The sequence below is a fragment of the Podarcis erhardii genome (genome assembly GCF_964252035.2).
Source record: "Podarcis erhardii genome assembly, chromosome: 14".
Taxonomy (NCBI): Eukaryota; Metazoa; Chordata; class Lepidosauria; order Squamata; family Lacertidae; genus Podarcis; species Podarcis erhardii.
The window spans coordinates 14,600,261-14,621,697 of record NC_138503.1 but is presented as its reverse complement, the minus strand read 5'-3'; the positions used below and the strand labels follow the sequence as shown (position 1 = coordinate 14,621,697).

The following is a 21,437-nucleotide window of genomic DNA, read 5'->3' as shown; positions in this document are numbered from 1 at the left end:
TTCAACTCTCTCGAATGCACCCCAGCATCCTATCATCCCCCTGGATCGTTCCAGCTCACCCCCAGGGGGCAGTATCTCCCACTTTGGGAAACATAGTCCAAAACTGAAGATACGACAACAAAAATGAACCTAGTATTAAATATGAAAAAATGGTCTGTAATTTTTTCATCGACTGTAATTGGAATGGCAGCTGATTGAGTTGCCTGGCTGATATATATATTCCCCTCTGGAAAACACTTTTCATGTCTAAAAATGCTAAATAACAAATCCAAAGGAACTGCAAGCTAAATCTAAACAGGTTGCAAAGATAGAGTTGCAGGAGTTAAGCCAGGGGTCAGCAAACTTTTTCAGCCGGGGGCCAGCCCACTGTCCCTCAGACCTTGTGGGGGGCCGGACTATATTTTTGGGGGGGGAAATGAACGAATTTCTATGCCCCACAAATAACCCAGAGATGCATTTTAAATAAAAGCACACATTCTACTCATTTGAAAACAAGCTGATTCCCGGACCGTCCGCAGGCCGGATTTAGAAGGCAATTGGGCCAGATTCAGCCCCCGGGCCTTAGTTTGCCTACCCATGAGTTAAGCAATGCTAGCAATTCCTATATAAAATCTGAAACTCTTTAATCGAGTCAGTCATTTCTTGGGGGGTAGGGCAGGGGGGCAAAGATCAAGGTCTATAAGTTGATTGACTTATTTTGACAATTACTGAAAGTTAATAAATACATAATTACCTAAAAACGGCAGGGAAAGGTGCATATGGTATTAAGGACTTGTTTTTATTCAACACTCCCAGTTGCGCCCAAGCATATTACCACCCCCCCGGATTGTTCTAGCGCCCCTAGGGGGCAGTATCGGCCACTTTGGGAAACACTGATCTAGGTCATCTTCAGCAATCCTATGCTTTATTCCAGTGGCAGTGGTCTTTAAAATTTCAGTGGTGCCCTGTGCAAAATTCGGTGCCCCCCTGTCCCTCGCCTTCCTCTCTGCTCAATTCACTACTCTACGGTTCCAAAACCCTGCAGCGCCCTCTAGTGTTGGCACTCAGTGGGGCGGAACTGGATGCACTGGCCGCCTCTGTTTATTCCAGCTTCAGTAACAGTGATCAGTAAACATGGAGCAATTCCGAAGGCTCTGAAAAAGCTCAATATGGAGGCCAAATGGCCGAAGTATTGGGAGATTTTGGAACAGGAGGGTGACAAATTGAAACTGGAGAGTTTTGAGAAATTAAGAGACAAAGTGCGAGATTGGCTTCAGTATTATCAAATAAGGGAGGTTTACAATTTGGACAGAAAAAATGGATTCCAGGTGGAAAAATCAAAATTGGAAACAGAACTTTTAGATCCTAAAACTAAGGTATTATCAAGAATGTATAACTTGCTGTTGAGATGGAACACTCAAGATGAAACAGTTAAATCTGCTATGATTAAATGGGCACAAGATGCTGGACATAACATTATGTTTGCTGACTGGGAACAGTTATGGACCACAGGTATGAAGTTTACGGCATGTAGTGCCTTAAGAGAGAATATTATGAAAATGATATACAGGTGGTACATGACGCCAGTCAAGCTTGCAAAAATATATCATTTGTCCGATAATAAGTTTTGGAAATGTAAAGAAAATGAAGGTACATTTTTTCACCTTTGGTGGACGTGCCCAAGGATTAAGGCTTTCTGGGAAATGATATATAATGAAATGAAAAAGGTATTTAAGTATACCTTTCTGAAGAAACCAGAGGCCTTTCTCCTGGGCATGGTCGGCCAATTGGTGTCAAAAAAGGATAGAACTTTCTTTATGTACGCCACAACAGCAGCAAGAATACTTATCGCAAAGTATTGGAAGACACAAGATCTACCCACTCTGGAAGAATGGCAGATGAAAGTAATAGACTATATGGAGTTGGCGGAAATGACTGGCAGAATCCGGGACCAGGGAGAAGAGTCGGTGGAAGAAGACTGGAAGAAATTTAAAGTTTATCTGCAGAAATATTGTAAAATTATTGAAAGTTAAAATGATGTTGGATTGAAACGAAGCGGTTTCAGCAACAAGGTTAAAATGAATCTGTAAAAATAGATTGATAACAGATGAAAATATAAAGTTATAAGGTGTTAAGATATTGGATTAAGATTAAAACAAAGAGGGAAAGGATTTGCTGAACTAAATAATGTGAATTGGAATACAGAAAAGGGAGGTGTGAGGGAGTCAGGGAAATAAGTAAAGGAAGTATAAGATAAAGAAAAGATGGATTTATTTTTAAGTGTTTTTTTCTTTCTTTTTTGTATTTTGTATCTTGAAATTTTCCCGTGTATTTTTCTTATCTCGTTTTCTTTGTTATTTTTCTTCATTAACCTTTTTTGTTCTGTAAAACCTTAATAAATATATTTTAAAAAAACAACATGGAGCAATTCCTCCCCCCCCCCATAGGTTTGATCAGTCTTGGAAAATTCACCTATTTAAAGGGTCTCTGTGTGTCCAACAAAAGCATTGAATGAATAGTGCGCAACGCTGAACATGTGATCTCTATTAATGGCTTCTCATACATTGGGATAAAGCAAAACAAGTCCCATTGCAGCCAACTGAGATCAGTGTGTTTAGATTGAAAACAGGAATGGCATCCTATAGCCGCAGACACCAAAGGGACACAGAAGAGGCCACATATATTCAAAAGTAGCACATGCGCCCCTGGTTTTTGGCCGTGCCTTTTAAATCTGTAGTTCATCTGTGCTTAATCTGCATGACCTCGGGGTTGAAAGCTTGGCTGAGCTTGAGTTGCAGAAGCTGAACTCCACAAGACAATGTTAAGATTGCTGAACTTTAGCAAGGTTAACACATAAAGAAAGCAGTTCTAACTTGCTGCGTTATATACTGAGTTCATTTTGCTCCCCCCCCCCACAGTTGTAGATAGCGCAAAGCCATTTGATGCCCAAGTTTTTTCCTTAACAATTTCTAGCATTTACTTGAACAAAAGTCATACCAGAATACCTTCTCAACAAACAAAAATGGAAAGCGAGCTAGGTCCCAGCTCAAGAAGAATGGCAACTTCAGCTGATGGAATATGCACAGCTTGTGGCTCTAACATATAGAAGAAGAGAAGAAGAAGAACACACGTTTAAAGAAGATTGGAAAATGTTTATTGAATATATTGGGTGGTGGAATTGTGTACACTTGAAAACGTTGGCAGCATTAAGATCCTGTAAATTCAACAGTGTAAATAAGTGTTGATGGATGTAATAATGGAATACTGAATGGTTTAGTTTATGTAAAATACGCAGGGATTTATGTTATGCAAAGGGATGCGGGTGGCACTGTGGGTTAAACCGCAGAGCCTAGGACTTGCCGATCAGAAGGTCGGTGGTTCGAATCTCTGCAAAGGAGTGAGCTCCCGTTGCTCGGTCCCTGCTCCTGCCAACCTAGCAGTTCGAAAGCACGTCAAAGTGCAAGTAGATAAATAGGTACCGCTCTGGCGGGAAGGTAAACAGTGTTTCTGTGCGCTGCTCTGGTTTGCCAGAAGTGGCTTACTCATGCTGGCCACATGACCCAGAAGCTGTACGCCGGCTCCCTCAGCCAATAAAGCGGGATGAGCGCTGCAACCCCAGACTCAGTCACAACTGGACCTAATGGTCAGGGGTCCCTTTACCTTTATGTTATGCAAAATGAACCATGGAAGGAGAAGAAGGGAAGTCATTGAGATGTTAAGGTTGTTTAAATGAATATTCTAAATTGCAAAACAGAAAAAATTAATAAAAATTGTATTTATTTATATAAAACAAACAAAAATAGGTATTACAACTGGGACTCACAAGATAACATTGTAGTATATCCTCATTGCCTAGTAATTGGCAAACAAACTACGAATAGTAACCAAGCATTGATTTGGGCATACAGTGGGACCTTGGTTCTTGAACAGCTTAGTTGCCGAACAAATTGGCTCCCGAACGGCGCAAACCCGGAAGTAAGTGTTCTGGTTTGAGAACGTTTTTCGGAAGCCGAACATCTGATGTGGCTTCTGATTGAGTGCAGGAAGCTTCTGTAGCCAATCAGAAGCCACGCCTTGGTTTTCGAACAGTTCCAGGAGTAGAACTGACTCCCTGAACGGATTAAGTTTAACAAGCAAGGTACCACTGTATAGCTCATATTATTATTATTATTATTTTCAGACAACCTGGCAATCTGGATTGTGGCTTATTGTTTTCACAGTGTGGCAGGAGCAGGGGAGGAGTCCTGTGGGAACTAGCAACCATAATTCAAAACAAGCTATGGTTTAATGGGAAAAAGCAGGCTACTGATAATGATCATCACATTGAACCACAGTTTGTTTTAAGCTATGGTTTGCTGTGACATGTGTACTGCGCCCAAGCATCACAGCCATGTTTTACCACATCAAATTAAAACAGCAATGAACAACCAAGTGAATTCAGGGTTCAGACAGTTTCTATAGTAGGTCTAAGCAATATTTGGGCTTAGAGGGTGTTCTTCCCTTCAATACTGGGGGGGGGGGCAGGGAATCAGCCCTAGGAAATCTTTGTTAAAATGTGGAACACCTCACATGCTTGCAGATAGTATCTAAAACACAATAAAGCAACCTGTTTGATTTTCATTTTGTAGGAGAAGTTGAGTGTGAACCTCCTAATGGAAAACTGAATAGATACACAGGAGTTATTTCCTGGGATGTTAACAAATACTGCCTTAATAATGAAATGCTGCTGTTACGAGGTTGTATGTTGAGAAACACTGAGTGGTGCTTTGGAATGGTTATTTTTGCAGGTAAATATGAACTTTTAATTATTTCTAATCTTACCAACAAAAACATTTCCCCCAGTCCTTATATACATTGCGTGGAGAGGCGGAGTCCCCCAGATCCCGAGTGGCCCCCCCGTCATGTGGAATAACGACTCAAGACAACGTGCTATGGGATTAAATTGGCCACAACTTTATTAAATTTCAAATGTAGGTAGACCTTGGCTCAGGCATTGGGCGTTACCCCTCCCCAGTCCCCAGCCGGGGACCTAGGGAGCATCAGGGCTATCCAGTGTTTGTGTGGGGGATGGGCCGGCTCTGGAGAACATATGTTCAAGCAGAGATAGCCGCCCCCGTTACGCCGCCACCGCAGGGGAGAGCAATGACGACCTTTCGGCGTACGGTCAAAGCCTCCCTTCAGAAACCCCTTTAACGGGGAACCCTGGTATCGCTGCCGCAAAGAGGAAGATGGACTAAACCGCCAAAGTTGTGACATTTTGCTACGGGAAAGGCTAAACCTGCCAAGCAGGGGAATTCCTTTCCGGCCTTTTAACAACCACCTTAACATAGCATACCTGTGAAGAAAAGTTAACCTGCAAAATAAGACATTAACTGAGGGTGGGTAGGGGGGAGAAGCTCTGGAGCCAAGTGAGGATTCCCAGGTAAGATCCTCCCTCTATTGTGTGGGCAGGTAATCCCTCCCCTACCTGGCCTGGTCTCCTTGGCAACGCTTCCCCCAGGCGGGATTGGACAACTGGCTGAGGTAGGCGGAGACCTCCAGGTATCCCACCTGGGGGAAGGCAAAGCCAAGCCTATGCTGATGGAGCCGCTCCAGATCCAGGGGCTGCGCACGTCCACGCAAAGGGTGCCCCCCGTTTTTATGTGGGGAGCGGTCATTACCTAATATTGATAAGTATGTAAAATCACCTAATAATAGTGAATGCTAATAACAAAAACAGCTAATCTACATATTTTTGGAGAATTGTCTGTTGGCTATGTATTTGGATGTCTTAAGATATTGTAATCAAATTTTTCATGGTGGCTCCTCTGATCAAGGAACGGATCTTGCATCCAGAGGGGTGGAGCCAACTTTTGAAAGCTGCCCTGATTTTTTGGTTTCCTGTAATTCGGTATGAGATTGCAAGTGATATACAGCCTAAAACATGATTAAAAACAGAAGAACTGCATAAAAATAATATATTGATGGATAGAAAAGTTTGAACCTGATGGGTGACCAGTTTCAAAGTAATCTACTTAGATAATGTGCTAGGGGTTTAAAAAAGAATATTAATTCCATTTTTTATAGGCCCTGACACTAAGTTAATGCAGAACAGTGGCAAAACTGAATTGAAACGAACAAGCATTGATCGCCTGATGAATACTTTGGTATTGTGGGTAAGTGACTACAGTAGGACCACAAAACTTAATCTGACATCTTAAATATAGTTTCCTTGAACATTATGTATAAAGGTATAATTCCTTAAAATAAGACGAGGGATGCCTGTACTGTCATCAGCATCAGTAGGGATGTTGGAGAATTCTGATGGAAATGGAAATGAAAGTGGAAGTTGTTGATGTTGACTTATTTGTCCCATGTCTGGATTGAATCCATTGCTTTTTTCAGTCTGCAAAGAATACGTAATTAAATACTCCCCCTTTAAATTGTGTTTCCTTTGCACTGGAGGGGACATGGGTGGCGCTATGGTCTAAACCACAGAGCCTAGGGCTTGCCAATCAGATGGTTGGTGGTTCAAATCCCCACGAAGGGGTGAGCTCCCGTTGTTCAGTCACTACTCCTGCCAACCTAGCAGTTTGAAAACATGTCAGAGTGCAAGTAGATAAATAGGTACCACTCTGGCGGGAAGGTAAATGGGGTTTCTGTGTGCTGCTCTGGTTCGCCAGAAGCAGCTTAGTCATGCTGGCCACATGGACAAACGCTGGCTCCCTCGGCCAGTAAAGCAAGATGAGCGCCGCAACCCCAGAGTCGTCCACGACTGGACTTAATGGTCAGGGGTCCCTTTACCTCTTTACCTTGCACTGGAACAAAGGATGTGGAAATAATTGTGTTATTAATTATGTTAAATTCATGTCTTACCTAAGTAGTTATAAGTCAGCTACATTAAACAGCAGGCAGCAAAGCAAATTACTTAGTATTTGGTGGAACCTGAACTGCAGCAGAACAGCAACAGTGCCAACTGAGAGGCAATGTGGTGTAGTGGTTGAAGTGTTAGACTAGGACTTGGGAGACCAGGGTTTGAATCCCCATGCAAACATGAAACACACTGGGTAGCCTCAGGGGAGTCACTCAGTCTCAGCCTAACCTACCTCACAGGGCTGTTGTAAGGATAAGATGAGGAGGAGAGGAACTGTGTACAGTGGTACCTCGGGTTACATATGCTTCAGGTTACATACGCTTCAGGTTACAGATGCTTCAGGTTACAGACTCCGCTTCAGGTTACATATGCTTCAGGTTACATACGCTTCAGGTTACAGACTCCGCTAACCCAGAAATAGTACCTCGGGTTAAGAACTTTGCTTCAGGATGAGAACAGAAATCGTGCTCCAGTGGCATGGCGGCAGTGGGAGGCCCCATTAGCTAAAGTGGTGCTTCAGGTTAAGAACAGTTTCAGGTTAAGAACGGACCTCTGGAACGAATTAAGTACTTAATCTGAGGTACCACTGTATACTGCTTTGATATCTTCAGGGGAAAGATGGTGGAATATAAATGAATGAATGTAAATCAATGAACAAACAAACAAACAAACTGATGAAGACAGGTCAGAATGGAAATTACTGCCTCCTTACATGCTGATGTACCAGTAGCTGGGTTAGTAACAGTGGGAGCCACTGTTAAAATTTCCCACGGTGCCCTGCAGTATCCCTGATATAAAGTTGTTCCAGGACACCTGAGGCAATTTAAATGATTGGCCTTGTTGTGCTGATGCCGTTCGCTGATGCCACCAGGTAAGCCCACCACGACATGTGGGAGGCCGTCAGTGTTGGAGGAACCCCACCAGAGGGCACTATACTGAAAGGCCCCTCAGTTGTGGTGCTGTGCCTGAATCACACACATGCCCGAACTTCCTTGAAATGAGCATGTTTCCTGTCATGGCCCTGCTGGCTCCTATCTGTATTACAAAATCTATCTGTTCCATACCCGACTAAATATCACAGCTTTCTCAGAGAATCCTGGAACTTGGTCACAGAACTACAATTTCCTGGATTCTCTAGAAAGAAGGGATTAAGATTAAAACACTGGGTGGGTGGGTGGATGGGTGTGTACCCCTCTGTCTCAGGAGAAATCCTGTAGCAGTCCTGACATTATTCCAAAGTTGGCATTCAGCGTGGATTTCACTATAGAATTCACTATAGATTTTCAGAAGTTTTTATTAAGTTTTTAAAAAACTTGAATCAACTAATTGTTTCCTCTTGGGAGAATTTCTTATTTTCAGACCTGCTTCCCAAGTAATCAGCATGGCACAGAATGTTGGACAGGGAGATCTGGATTCAAATTACTGCTCAGCTTTAAAACTTTAGGGTGTAGCCTACCCTACCTCACAGCAGTGGCGTAGCGTGGGTTGTCAGCACCCGGGGCAAGGCAAGTAATTTGCACCCCCTAACCCTGGATTTGCGCCCCCTAACCCTAACCCTATCCCTAACCCCCAGATGTTGCGCCCGGTGAGGCCGGCACCCCCTGCACCCCCCATGCTACGCCACTGCCTCACAGGGTTGTTATGTGGATAAAATTGCTGGTGATTAGGATAATTATGCATGCAGTCCTTGGCTTCTGAGTGGAAAGACTCTCTCTCTATATATATAGAGAGAGAGAGAGAGAGGGGGAGAGAGTGTATATATATATATATATATATATATATATATATATATATATATAGACTGTAGATGGATGGATATATAGATGACAGATAGATAGATGATGATAGATAGATAGATAGATAGATAGATAGATAGATAGATAGATAGAGATATAGATACATAGATAGATAGATAGATAGATAGATAGATAGATAGATAGATAGATAGATGATAGATAGATAGATGATAGATAGGGATGCGGGTGATGTTGTGGTCTAAACCACTGAGCCTCTTGGGCTTGCTGATCAGAAGGTCGGCAATTCGAATCCCCACAACAGAGTGAGCTCCCGTTGCTCTGTCCCAGCTCCTGCCAACCTAGCAGTTCGAAAGCACACCAGAGCAAATAGATAAATAGGTACTGCTGCGGTGGGAAGGCAAATGATGTTTCCATGCGCTCTGGTTTCCGTCACAGTGTTCCGTTGCACCAGGAGCAGTTTAGTCCTGCTGGCCACATGACCCGGAAAGCTGTGGACAAACTCCGGCTCCCTTGGCCTGAAAGCAAGATGAGTGCCACACCCCATAGTTGCCAGGGGTCTTTTACCATTACCTTTTACTTTATATATAAACATTTAAAAGTGAAAAACAACTTGTTCTTGGCAATCCGTCTGTCTCGGGAGACAATGGAAAAGTGCACTTTCAGGGGATGGTCAAACCATCACAGAGCGACTTTGCCTGCTGTGGTTGCAGAGACTGATATGGGAGAGACATGTTTCATTGCAGGGGGAGCAGGTGAAGGCATGTGGTTTTGCTGCTGCAGATGCAGCACGGTGTATCTTCTCTCTGCTCTCTTCCCAGTGGTCATTCCTTCTATAATCACTGCTGTGGATTGTCTCCAGGTGCTACTACCATCTGCAAGGGATTCCCATATGGCTGGGTTAATGTTGTCAACTGATACCCCCCCCCCAAAAAAAACCTTGTATGAACTAATATATTCATAAATAACTGTTGCTTCTTTGCAGCCATGGTTTCCACAATCACAGCAGCACTGTTGCAACAAATAGGAATTGTAACCCCAAAATGGCAGCTCTAGTACAGTGGTACCTTTGGTTGCAAACGGGATCCGTTCCGGAGCCCCATTCACATCCCGAAGCGAACGCAACCCGTGTCTGCGCAAGCACGGGTCGCGATTCACTGCATCTGCGCATGCGTGTGACATCATTTTGAGCTACAGATAGGTAGCCGTGTTGGTCTGCCATGGTCAAAACAAAATAAAAAAAATTCCTTCCAGTAGCACCTTAAAGACCAACTGAGTTAGTTCTAGGTATGAGCTTTCGTGTGCATGCACACTTCTTCAGATACACTGAAACAGAAGTCACCGGACCTTTCTATATAGTGAGAAGGTGGGGAGGGGTATTACTCAGAAGGGTGGTGGGAATGGGTGATTGGCAGATAGCTGCGATGAGCCTGTTGACGACTCTTAACGACTGCAATAGGTCTAACAGGAAAAAGCAAGGGGTGAGAAGGTGAAAAATGGCTTTGTCATGTATAATGAGATAAGAATCCAATGTCTTTATTCAAACCAGGTCTCTCCATAGTTTTAAGTTTGGTGATAAGTTGCAATTCAGCAGCTTCTCTTTCCAGTCTATTTCTGAAATTCCTTTGTAATAGAACAGCTACTTTGAGATCTTGTATAGAATGTCCTGGGAGATTGAAGTGTTCTCCTACTGGTTTTTCTGTCTTGTGGTTCCTGATGTCGGATTTATGTCCATTTATTCTTTGGCGTAAGGTCTGGCCTGTTTGTCCTTTGCTGCCACATACACCCGGACAACACCATTACTGGCCCCAACAACATCACACATACCATCTCGGGACTATTTAATTGCTCATCGTCTAACATTGTGTATGCCATAAAATGCCAACAGTGTCCTTCAGCTCTCTATATTGGACAAACAGGCATGAACGCATTCCATTACTTCTGGGTAACGCATTCCATTACTTCTGGGTCGCCGTGGAGCGTAACCTGAAAGCGCTCAACCTGAAGCATATTTAACTCGAGGTATGACTGCACAGTGGTACCTTGGTTCTCGAACTTAATCCATTCCGGGAGGCCGTTTGACTCCCAAAACCGTTCGAAAACCAAGGTGCATCTTTCAATTGGCTGCAGGACCCTCCTGCAGCCAATCGGAAGCGGCAGAAGCCACGTCGGACGTTCGGCTTCCAAAAAACATTCGCAAACCGGAACACTTACTTCTGGGTTTGCGGCGTTCGGGAGCCGATTTCTTCGACAACTAAGCCGTTCGAGAACCAAGGTACCACTGTACTTCTCTTCAATTGAAAGCCACCCTTTGCGTGCTTTTGCGGGGGCAGGACGGTGGGGGTGGGGTGAAACGAGACCATGGAGCATTGCAATGTTTCACGCGAATCGAATTGAGAAATAGGGCATTGTATGTAGAGAGAGCTCTTAACGAGAGGGAAAGCAAAATATGTCCTGGTTGGGCAAAAAGAAATTCAACTTGCATTTTCAGAGCTATCTGCAAACTTTCCAGACCATTAGTCCAATCAATAAAGTTAGAAAAATGCAACTTGAACCAGACATTGGTAAGAATATTTGCAATAAGTACCGGCTGTGGTTTTTAATTAGCTACTAAAACAATAGAAAGTTGGGTGGTGTGCGGTCGTTGTTTTGTCAGCATTTGACATATTTGCTTAATATAGGATTACACAGATGTCGGGCCAAATTCTGAAATCTGTGCCATGGACCGAGATCTGCCACAAGGCCCATGCCTTTAGTAGGTGGCTGCAAGGCGTTGCATCACCCCAGAGGGAATATAAGGAGACAGTTTGTCTTAGGAATGTATCCCAGAACATTCTGGCAAGCACAGGGAATATGTAGTGCCAATCCCATATAAGGAACCAGTACAGAAAGAGTGGGAAAGCTTCTATTCGGAGCAGAGAACTCAGCGACTTTAATTCTCCTGCCTGGCCTTGGAACACTGTGCAAAAGATGGCGAGGGGAGGCTCCTTCTTTTGGACCACAGCTGAAGGGTGCTGGGTTGGTGAAGGCTTTTGTAGGTATCTATAGAACAGGGGGACGTGGGTGGCGCTGTGGGTTAAACCACAGAGCCTAGGACTTGCCGATCAGAAGGTCGGCTGTTTGAATCCCCCCCGATGGGGTGAGCTCCCATTACTCGGTCCCTGCTCCTGCCCACCTAGCAGTTCGAAAGCACGTCAAAGTGCAAGTAGATAAATAGGTACCATTCCGGCGGGAAGGTAAATGGCGTTTCCGTGCGCTGCTCTGGTTCGCCAGAAGCGGCTTAGTCATGCTAGCCACATGACCCTGAAGCTGTACGCCAGCTCCCTTGGCCAATAAAGTGAGATGAGCGCCGCAACCCCAGAGTCAGCCACGACTGGACCTAATGGTCAGGGGTCCCTTTACCTTTACCTTACATCAGTGTTTAGTTCTTATTTAAGATATCGGGTTATTCATTTTGTAAGACCAGAGCAAGAGGCTGTTTGTTGATGAACAGTTGTTGGCCACGACTGGACCTAAAGGGACCCCTCCCTTTACCTTTACCTATAGAACAGTGGGTCCCAATGCAGGCGGTTGGATTACCTAGGGGGGCACAAACAGGCAGGGGGGCACAGGAGGTGTAAATGACATTGAAAAGCTGGTATCACCAGATCGAATTCATAATTGTTGACTTAATTAAACTACATAGTTTTAATTGGATCTTAAATAAATAGTTACTGTTTTAATTTTTTATTGCACTGTTATATTTCACAGTGGGTTCTGCAAACCATGATTCTGAATAATGCTTTTTATATACAGTGGTGCCTCGCAAGACGAAAAGAATCCGTTCCGCGAGTCTCTTTGTCTAGCAGTTTTTTCGTCTTGCAAAGCAAGCCCATTGACGGCTTAGCGGATTAGCGCTATTAGCAGTTTAGCGGCTTTTAGCGGCTTAGTGGATAAGCGGATAAGCGGATAAGCGGCTTAGAAAAAGGGGGGGGAGGGAAAAAAACCCCGCAGGAACTCGCAAGACATTTTCATCTTGCGAAGCAAGCCCATAGGAAAATCGTTTTGCGAAGCACCTCCAAAATGGAAAACTCTTTCGTCTAGCGAGTTTTCCGTCTTGCGAGGCATTCATCTTGCGGGGCACCACTGTATTCGGGTAAGGGGCAGTGGGGATGCGTTTATAGTGGCCCAATAAGGTTTTTGCAGCTGTTAGGTGCTGGTGTGGTTGCTCGAGAGCAAACAGGCAAAACTCTGACCTGTCTTTTCCAGGCTTTATTCTTAGTACAAACTATTTACAGTGAAGAGCGTCGCAGGTTCATGCATTGGGACCCACTGTTCTATAGGTAAAGGTAAAGTTCATGTCTGGCTCAGTCGCTAGCAGAATCTGGGAGTGGTCGGTCCTTGTACCTCCCCTAGCATAATAGTCCCATGACCCCCAACCTTCTCCTCCCCTCCCTGCACTGAAACCTACTGCGCAGAATGGGTGCTGGCAAAGGGGTACTTCCCTCCCCTCTGATTTGCTCAGGCTCGGTGTTGAGTCTCTCCCTAGCATCCTCTGGTCCCTGCACCTCCTCTCCACTGGAAGTGGGGCTTTCCTCCTCGCCAGAGGAGGAACTGCTTCGCAAGATTTTCGGAGGTTCCCCATAACACAACTGTCCTTCCACCTCTCGCCTCTGAGCTGATGGCAGTTCCCTGACAGCAGCTACTGATTTCGCAGTGTTTTATTATGTTTTTGTATATGTTGGAAGCCGCCCAGAGTGGCTGGAGCAACCCAGTCAGATGGGTGGGGTACAAATACAGTGGTACCTCGGGTTACATACGCTTCAGGTTACAGACTCCACTAAGCCAGAAATAGTGCTTCAGGTTAAGAACTTTGCTTCAGGATGAGAACAGAAATCGTGCTTCGGCGGTGCGGCGGCAGCAGGAGGCCCCATTAGCTAAAGTGGTGCTTCAGGTTAAGGGAAATTTCAGGTTAAGTACAGACCTCTGGAACGAATTAAGTACTTAACCTGAGGTACCACTGGAATAATAATCACCATCGTCATCATCATTAAGATTTAAGATTCATAAAATGCCCCCAATATCCACAGTGCACAGGAGCTTCCCGCGGCCAATCAGAAGTCGTTCTTTGCACAGAACCTATTCTTAGCATCCTTACAAACCTGCCCCCCCACCTGGCCTTGGGTTGGAGGTGTGGGGTTTCAGATTTCTCTCTTTCCCCCTGTCCTCTGCAAGATCCCTCCAGAAGACAAGGTGTCCAAGGGGAGGGCTTAACAGCTGCAAATGAGACCTGATTAGTTTGTGGGGAGATTAGACGGCAGCTGCTATTTAATGAATATTCTTCTCAGTTTGTTGCAAAGAGGTTGGAACACTGCATGAAGTGTTGGCCCACGCTTTCCACTGCATTTTTCTGTCACTTTCCTTATCGTTTAAAGTCCAGTCCTTTGGGGAAGTGGATTTGCTCTGTACGAATTCCAAATCAGCTTTAATTGCAAAGCCTGAATTTGACTGAATGTGTGGGATGTGATTGAATCCCATGGAAGATAGTAACAGTCTGGATGTACCCTATGTCTCCAAGACCCATTTTTTTCAATAATAATTTTATTTTTTATTTTCAACTTTTACCAACATTTTAGCCAGAAAAACAAACTCTCAACAAATCTAATTTACCTTCCCCTCAACTTCCCTCCCCTCCCTTCTGCCGTTATTTATTTCATATCTTTTTGTTACTGCATATCCAATTCAAATATATTTATAATTTTTACCTTATCCTCCCCTTAATTATTTCTTACTGCACATATTTATATCAATCTGACAAAAAGGTGAATGGAGGTCACTCCCCCCCCCCCAGCCACGCCGCAGTTTAAACAGCACCAGTCCTGCACCTCGGCTAACCCGATTGGTCAGCTGGGGGGCGTGAGACAGCAGGGAGTCCTAATGCCGTGCACGGCATCCCTCCATCCCCTGCCAGGTCACACTGAGGTCCCAGATGCCCGCCCACAACTCCACCCCCCCGAGGAAGGGGAGTGGCTTTACCATCACAAAAGAATAGCCAGGCTGCCCGGGTAAAGCAATCAGTGACCATTATCAGGTATCCTGGCAGGCAGGATTTTTGCTGTAGACCGCCTCCTTCTGTGATGTATGTATGATGTTTTGGGGAGTGGTCTTGGGCTACAGGGTGGGCAATTTCAAAAGTCTATATAAGGGCTTGTGCACCATTGTTCAGGGTCCTCCTCCCTTCTGTGTGTGGTTAGTGGGGACCCTGTCACAACAGTTCCTTGAATAAAGATTAGGCTTACTAGCCGCTTTGCTTCTCAATATACTCTGACTGGCCTCTGTTATTTTCTCCTACCGATAGGGAACTCACTTAACTCTATACGGGCTCTGGAATACCCCATAAGGGAAAGGGAGCCGTTTTTTCTTATAACGCTTTTAGGAATGTTTATAATGCAATCATATTGTTCTGAAGCTCTGTTAAGCCTAGACAATAGCTCTATTCATAGTCATGCATGCACAACGTAGAAAGGTGATTTTGTGTCCAAGTACTGCACATATACATTCGAGGCAAAACAGTAGTGTTGAGAGATGAAGGGGAACTAATCTAACCTCCTTTATTGCTCTGATTTCAGATCTTTGGACTATTGGTGTTCATGGGAATCATTCTGGCAATAGGAAATTCAATTTGGGAGCATCAGATTGGCATCCATTTCAGAATTTACCTGTCTTGGAGTGCAGTGGTGAAAAGTCCTATATTTTCAGGATTTCTGACATTTTGGTCATACGTTATCATACTAAATTCGGTTGTGCCCATTTCCTTATATGTAAGGTAAGGTGTCAGATTCTGTTGCATTTACCTTTAGGTAAAAGGACCCCTGACTGTTAGGGGTGGGAAGGTAAATGGCATTTCCGTGTGCTGTGGCTTCCATCACGGTGTTCTGTTGTGCCACAACTGGTTTAGTCCTGCTGGCCACATGACCCGGAAAGCTGTGTGTGGACAAACACCGGCTCCCTCGGCCTGAAAGAGAGATGAGCACCGCAACCCCATAGTCGCCTTTGACTGGACTTAACTGTCCAGGGGTCCTTTAGCTTTGCCTTCATACGAGTATATTTATAAGGATGAAATAATTGATGCCCCGCTCAAAAGATTTACCGTATTTTTCGCTCTATAAGACACACCATACCACAAGACGCACCTAGTTTTGGGAGGAGGAAAACAAGAAAAAATATATTCTGAATTTCAGAAGCCAGAACAGCAAGAGGGATCACTGCACAGTGAAAGCAGCAATCCCTCTTGCTGTTTTGGCTTCTGTGATAGCTGCGCAGCCTGCATACGCTCCATAAGACGCACACACATTTCCCCTTACTTTTTAGGAGGGAAAAAGTTACAGATAGGTAGCCGTGTTGGTCTGCCATAGTCAAAACAAAAAATTAAAAAATAAATTAAAACCATGGAGAGACCTGGTCTGAACAAAGACATTGGATTCTTATCTCATTATACATGACAAAGCCATTTTTCACCTTCTCACCCCTTGCTTTTTCCTGTAAGACCTATTGCAGTCGTTAAGAGTCGTCAACAGGCTCATCACAGCTATCTGCCAATCACCCATTCCCACCACCCTTCTGAGTAATACCCCCTCCCCACCTTCTCACTATATAGAAGGGTCTGGTGACTTCTGTTTCAGTGTATCTGAAGAAGTGTGCATGCACATGAAAGCTCTGTTGTTGATAAGCAGTAGTCCCGTGCACAGCGGAAGGATGAGGAGTACGTGCTACATACTGTATATTGCTTTATTTACACTTCAAAGCTGGTATGTTACAGAAAAAACATCTTGCCTCTGCCGGAGCAGAGAAAAGCATCCTCTCTCCTCTAAAGCACACACTGAACTGCAAAGAACAGTGAAAAACAGGAAACCAGTGTACGTCACATCCAGTCTCCCTTTCCCGTGGGAAAACTCCAACAGTACGCTGACTGTGAAATGTAAACATTGTCTTGTGACAAGCAGTTCGCTGCACAGTGAAGAGAGCAGAAACCAACATCCTCCCCCTTTCTGTGAACATCACTGGGCAGCGTGTTCGTACAATATCAGTACAAACCCAACTTCTGCACATAGGTACAGTGTTGATCCCTTGATACAATCTTGGACAATACATCAGCAGGAATTTCATTACCTGGCATATAGGACACCGTTACGAGTCCCTTCTGAATACGTTCCCTAGCATGTTGCAACTTCAATTGCAAGTGCTTCGTGCTTTGCTTACAACCTTCAGAATTCAGCAAAGCTAAACATGCTTTGTTGTCCTGGTAAACCTGGATTGGACATTTGACAGGAATTTTCATGTCTTTGCACAATTGTAACAACCATTCACAATCTTTAAGTGAATAAGACAGTGCATTCAGTTCAGCTTCACAAGTACTTAAGCTAACTGTTGTTTGCTTCTTGCATGACCAATCAAATACACCCTGATTGTACATATAGCAAACTCCAGACGTACTTTTCCTGTCTGTAGTGTCACTTCCAAAACTTGCATCTGCAAATATCTCAAGACCACCAGACTTCTGATTGTTAAATCTCAGTCTGTAATGCATAGTGCCTTTCAAATACCGCGCTATGCGTTTCAGAGCTTTCCAATCCTTAACAGTAGGATTGTTGACTTGTCTGCTTAGCAAATTACAGCTAACAGCAATGTCTGGTCTTGAACATCTGGCAATGAAATTTAGCTTGCCTAGCACACTTCTGTACAGTGTAGTGTCAGAAAATGCTTCTTCAGTGTCATCTACCTGATAACCTGTTGTCATCGGTGTGTCTACAGGGTTAGCATCCATCAGGTTTAGTTTGCTTAACACATCAGCAATTTTCCGTGACTGGTGTACTAGAATGTTACCATCTTGATCTCTCTCTATTTCTAGAGATAGGTAGTTGTTTACCTCACCAAGATCTTTCATGTCAAAGTGCTCTTTCAGTTGAGCTAGGGCGTTATTGTACATTGTGACATCTTTCCAAAAGAATAAAAGATCATCAACATAAAACAAACAATACAGTTTCTTTTGCCCCTCCTCTTTGACAAATACACATGGATCAGCTTTCCCTTGCTTAAAACCTAGAGAAAACAATACTTCAGTGAGTTTTGTGTGCCAACACCGTGCACTTTGTTTGAGACCATAAAGGGACTTCTTCAGAGCACAAACAAATCCCTGTTTTACCTGTACGCCATCAGGTGGAAGCATATAAAGTGATTCATCTAGAGATCCGTACAGAAAAGCTGTATTTACATCATGGTGACTAATGTGTAGATTCTCCTCTGCAGCTAGCTTGAGCATAAGCCTAATGCTCTCATACCTCACTGTGGGTGAGTAGGTCTCGTGATAGTCTTCATCTGGTACCTGTGCAAAACCTCTGGCTACCAATCTGGCTTTGTGTCTGACTATCTTGCCATTTTGATCAGTCTTCGCTTTGAAGACCCATTTGCTTCCAAGCAATTTCATTCCTGGAACTACTGGAACTAGGTCCCATGTTTTGTTCCTTTCCAAGGAATCAAGCTCAGCCTTCATTGCATTTAACCATGGCTCAGCTTCCTTTGAATCCAAATCCTGGATTTCTTGGAAACTTGAAGGTTCAAATACCTTCTTGGAGCTTTTAACAGCTGTTACTGCTATCTTAGCAAACTCATCAGCAAATCTCTTTGGAGGTCTGCCTTTTGTGGCTCTTTGTGACCTGCGAATTAGCCGTAGGTCTTCAACACTCTCCTCTTCCTTCTTGGGAGAAAAGTGACCTATTGTGAACAATGGTTCCTCCAATTCTTGATCAGAGCTTTCAGAGGGTCGCATAGAGGCTTTCGCACTCTTGAAATCCTCTGAATCACCCGATTCAGTTTCAGACTCAGAATCAGAACCTTCATCAGTGGGTGTGGGTTGTTGCGGTTGCTTTTGACTATCCTCAGTCTCATCACTGTCATCAGGATAACATTGGAAAATTCCCACATTCTCCCCCCACTTGGCATTGTACTCAACACTTCTTGTGAGCTTAATTGCCTTTGAGTCAGTCATCATTATTCTGTAAGACCCTTTCTGATAACCTAGAAAGATACCATGCAATCCACGCTTGTCTAACTTGGAGTTTTGTGGTGAGTGAACCCACATGTCAGAACCAAAAATTTTCATGTGTTTGATGTATGGCTTCTTGCCAAACATCTTCTCATACGGGGTACAACCAATCGCTGAAGATAACCTGCGATTATAACTGTAAGTGAAACATGAGAGAGCTTCGGCCCAATAACTCTCTGGAAGATTTGCATCATGCAGCAAGGTTTTTAACCCTTGAAGCAATGTCTGATTTGCTCGTTCCGCAAGTCCATTCTGCCATGGCGAGCGAGGACTAGACAAATCGTGTTGAATTCCTTTCTCAGTCAGAAAAGCTTCAAACTGCTGAGAAGTGAATTCTCCCCCGTGATCACTGAAAAGAGTCTTTACCTTCTTACCATGCACATTTTCCAACCAAGCACAGAATTCCTTGAACCTAGGAAAAGCCTCTGATTTCTGCTTGAGATTGTACACATAAATATACCTGGAAAATGCATCAATGAGAACCATGAAGTACCTGTTTCCTCCCAAAGAGGGCGCTAGTGGTCCAACCAAATCAGCATGAACAATTTGGTATGGTTCTGTAGCTTGCCTACTAGACACCTTACCTTTCGCAGCCATTTTTACCTTGTTTGCTGCGCATGCCTTGCACTTCATGTGGTACCTGCAGGGTTTAATAGTCATACCTTCAACCAAGGCAGGCATCTTAGATACTGCCTCAAAATGCAAATGACCAAGTTTTCTGTGAAAATCATGAATACATTCTGCATGCAAACTTTTGTTAGAACCTGCAATGCAACAAGTGTCATCCTGCACAACATCATCATAATACAAAACATACAAACGATCAACATATTCAGCATACAATACATAATCATTTTTCTTTGTGATGATGCACCTTTTGTTCTTAAAGGAAACGTCAATATTCCGCTCATTCAGCTGTCCAACGCTGAGCAGATTATGTTTGGCATCCGGCACATAAAGCACATTCTGTATCGATAAGTCCAAACTGTGAAGAACAACAGTTCCGTAGCCTTTACTGGGGATTGTGTGGTCATCCGCCTGGTGAATCGCGCCTTCCTGCGGTGTAAAAGACACGAACAGTCGCTTATCGTTGCACATGTGGTGGGTCGCTGCTGAATCAACCACGAAGAAAGATCTAGACGTCTTCTGGACCTCTGCAACTTTTGGAGTGAAGCGTGAGACCATTGCCTTGTGCTGCGTTGTCCTGGACACTGGACCTTTGCCTTTGCCTCGGCCTTTTCCACGCGATGAGCTTTCGCTGCGCTGCTCTGTCTTGGCTCTGGGATATTTGCATTCCCTTTTCATATGGCCTAGACGTCCACACGAGTAGCATTTCACTGCCTTCAAAGCTTTGGCGCCATCTGGTGGTTCCACTGCACTATGGGATGACGACTGTGAAGTCTCTCCCTTGCCCATGCAGCCAGCACCACGGCGATCTGCTTCATTGAGAATTACGGCAGTAACATAGTCCACTGTCAGCTGAGCAGTAGGTTGTACAGCAATCTGAGTCGCAACAGACTCCCAACCTGAACCCAAAGATTGTAGTATCATGAAGGAATACACAGCCTCTGGAAAGTTGAGTCCTCTCTGTTGCAGCTCATGTCTCAGATTCTGCATCTCCATCAGATGTATACGCACATCTCCACCTTCAGCAAGAGCCATATTATGCAGCTTGTTAAAGTAAAACATTGTGGACCCAGCTTCTGTCCTCAAGTGAGCCTCTCTCAAAGCGTCCCAAATTTCTCTGGCTGAGGTCTTATCACGCAATAGACAGAGCTCTTCTGGGGATACTATCAATGTAAGAGTTCCCCTTGCCTTGGAATCCATAGCTTTCCATTCATCTGTAACTGGAGCTGGGGGGGTGTCTGTAATAACTTCAAACAGACCCTCTTTCCGCAGAATAGCCTCTGCATAGAGAACCCAGTCCGCATAGTTATTCTTATTGAGCTTAGGAATTCCACAAGCATCCTGAAGGGCCATCATGACTCTGGCATTAGCCTTCTGTGTCATGTCTGCTGCTTTAAATCAGGCTACTTTATACAAGCTTTATACAAGCTGTGTCTGTGCTGCTTCATTCCAAAAGCAAGTTCAAAACAGCCTCTGCCTGTGCCACTCTGCTTATTCCAAGAGCACTTTTAAAAGTTACTTTCGATTTCCCCAGCCCGGCAAAACTGCCTTAAAAGTTCAAAGTCCAGCCATAAAGCCATTAATTAGAAGCTGGCAGGCTGCCCGGAGCAGTAGCACATACCTCATCAATCATCTTGACGCGCAGAGCAGATTCCGTTCCGATCTGTCCCCCTGCATTCCGATCTTTTGCCGGCACTCCGATTCGACTTCTGGAGCCCATTCTTAAGATGACTGCGTTTTTCTGGGCCCGGAACCAAATGTTGTTGATAAGCAGTAGTCCCGTGCACAGCGGAAGGATGAGGAGTACGTGCTACATACTGTATATTGCTTTATTTACACTTCAAAGCTGGTATGTTACAGAAAAAACATCTTGCCTCTGCCGGAGCAGAGAAAAGCATCCTCTCTCCTCTAAAGCACACACTGAACTGCAAAGAACAGTGAAAAACAGGAAACCAGTGTACGTCACATCCAGTCTCCCTTTCCCGTGGGAAAACTCCAACAGTACGCTGACTGTGAAATGTAAACATTGTCTTGTGACAAGCAGTTCGCTGCACAGTGAAGAGAGCAGAAACCAACAAGCTCATACCTAGAACTAACTTAGTTGGTCTTTAAGGTGCTACTGGAAGGAATTTTTTGTTTTGAG

At 44.3% G+C, this 21,437-nt stretch overlaps 1 protein-coding gene across 1 annotated transcript in view; it reads left to right on the top strand.

Annotated features, from left to right (window-relative positions):
- ATP8B4 (ATPase phospholipid transporting 8B4 (putative)) overlaps window positions 1-21,437 on the top strand; it is a 132,445-nt gene that overhangs the window by 54,347 nt on the left and 56,661 nt on the right. Inside the window, exons 11-13 of the mRNA XM_081838756.1 lie at window positions 4,608-4,766; window positions 6,046-6,134; window positions 15,195-15,391. Of these exons, the coding sequence (XP_081694882.1) occupies window positions 4,608-4,766; window positions 6,046-6,134; window positions 15,195-15,391 (445 nt within the window). The remainder of the gene's footprint in view (window positions 1-4,607; window positions 4,767-6,045; window positions 6,135-15,194; window positions 15,392-21,437) is intronic.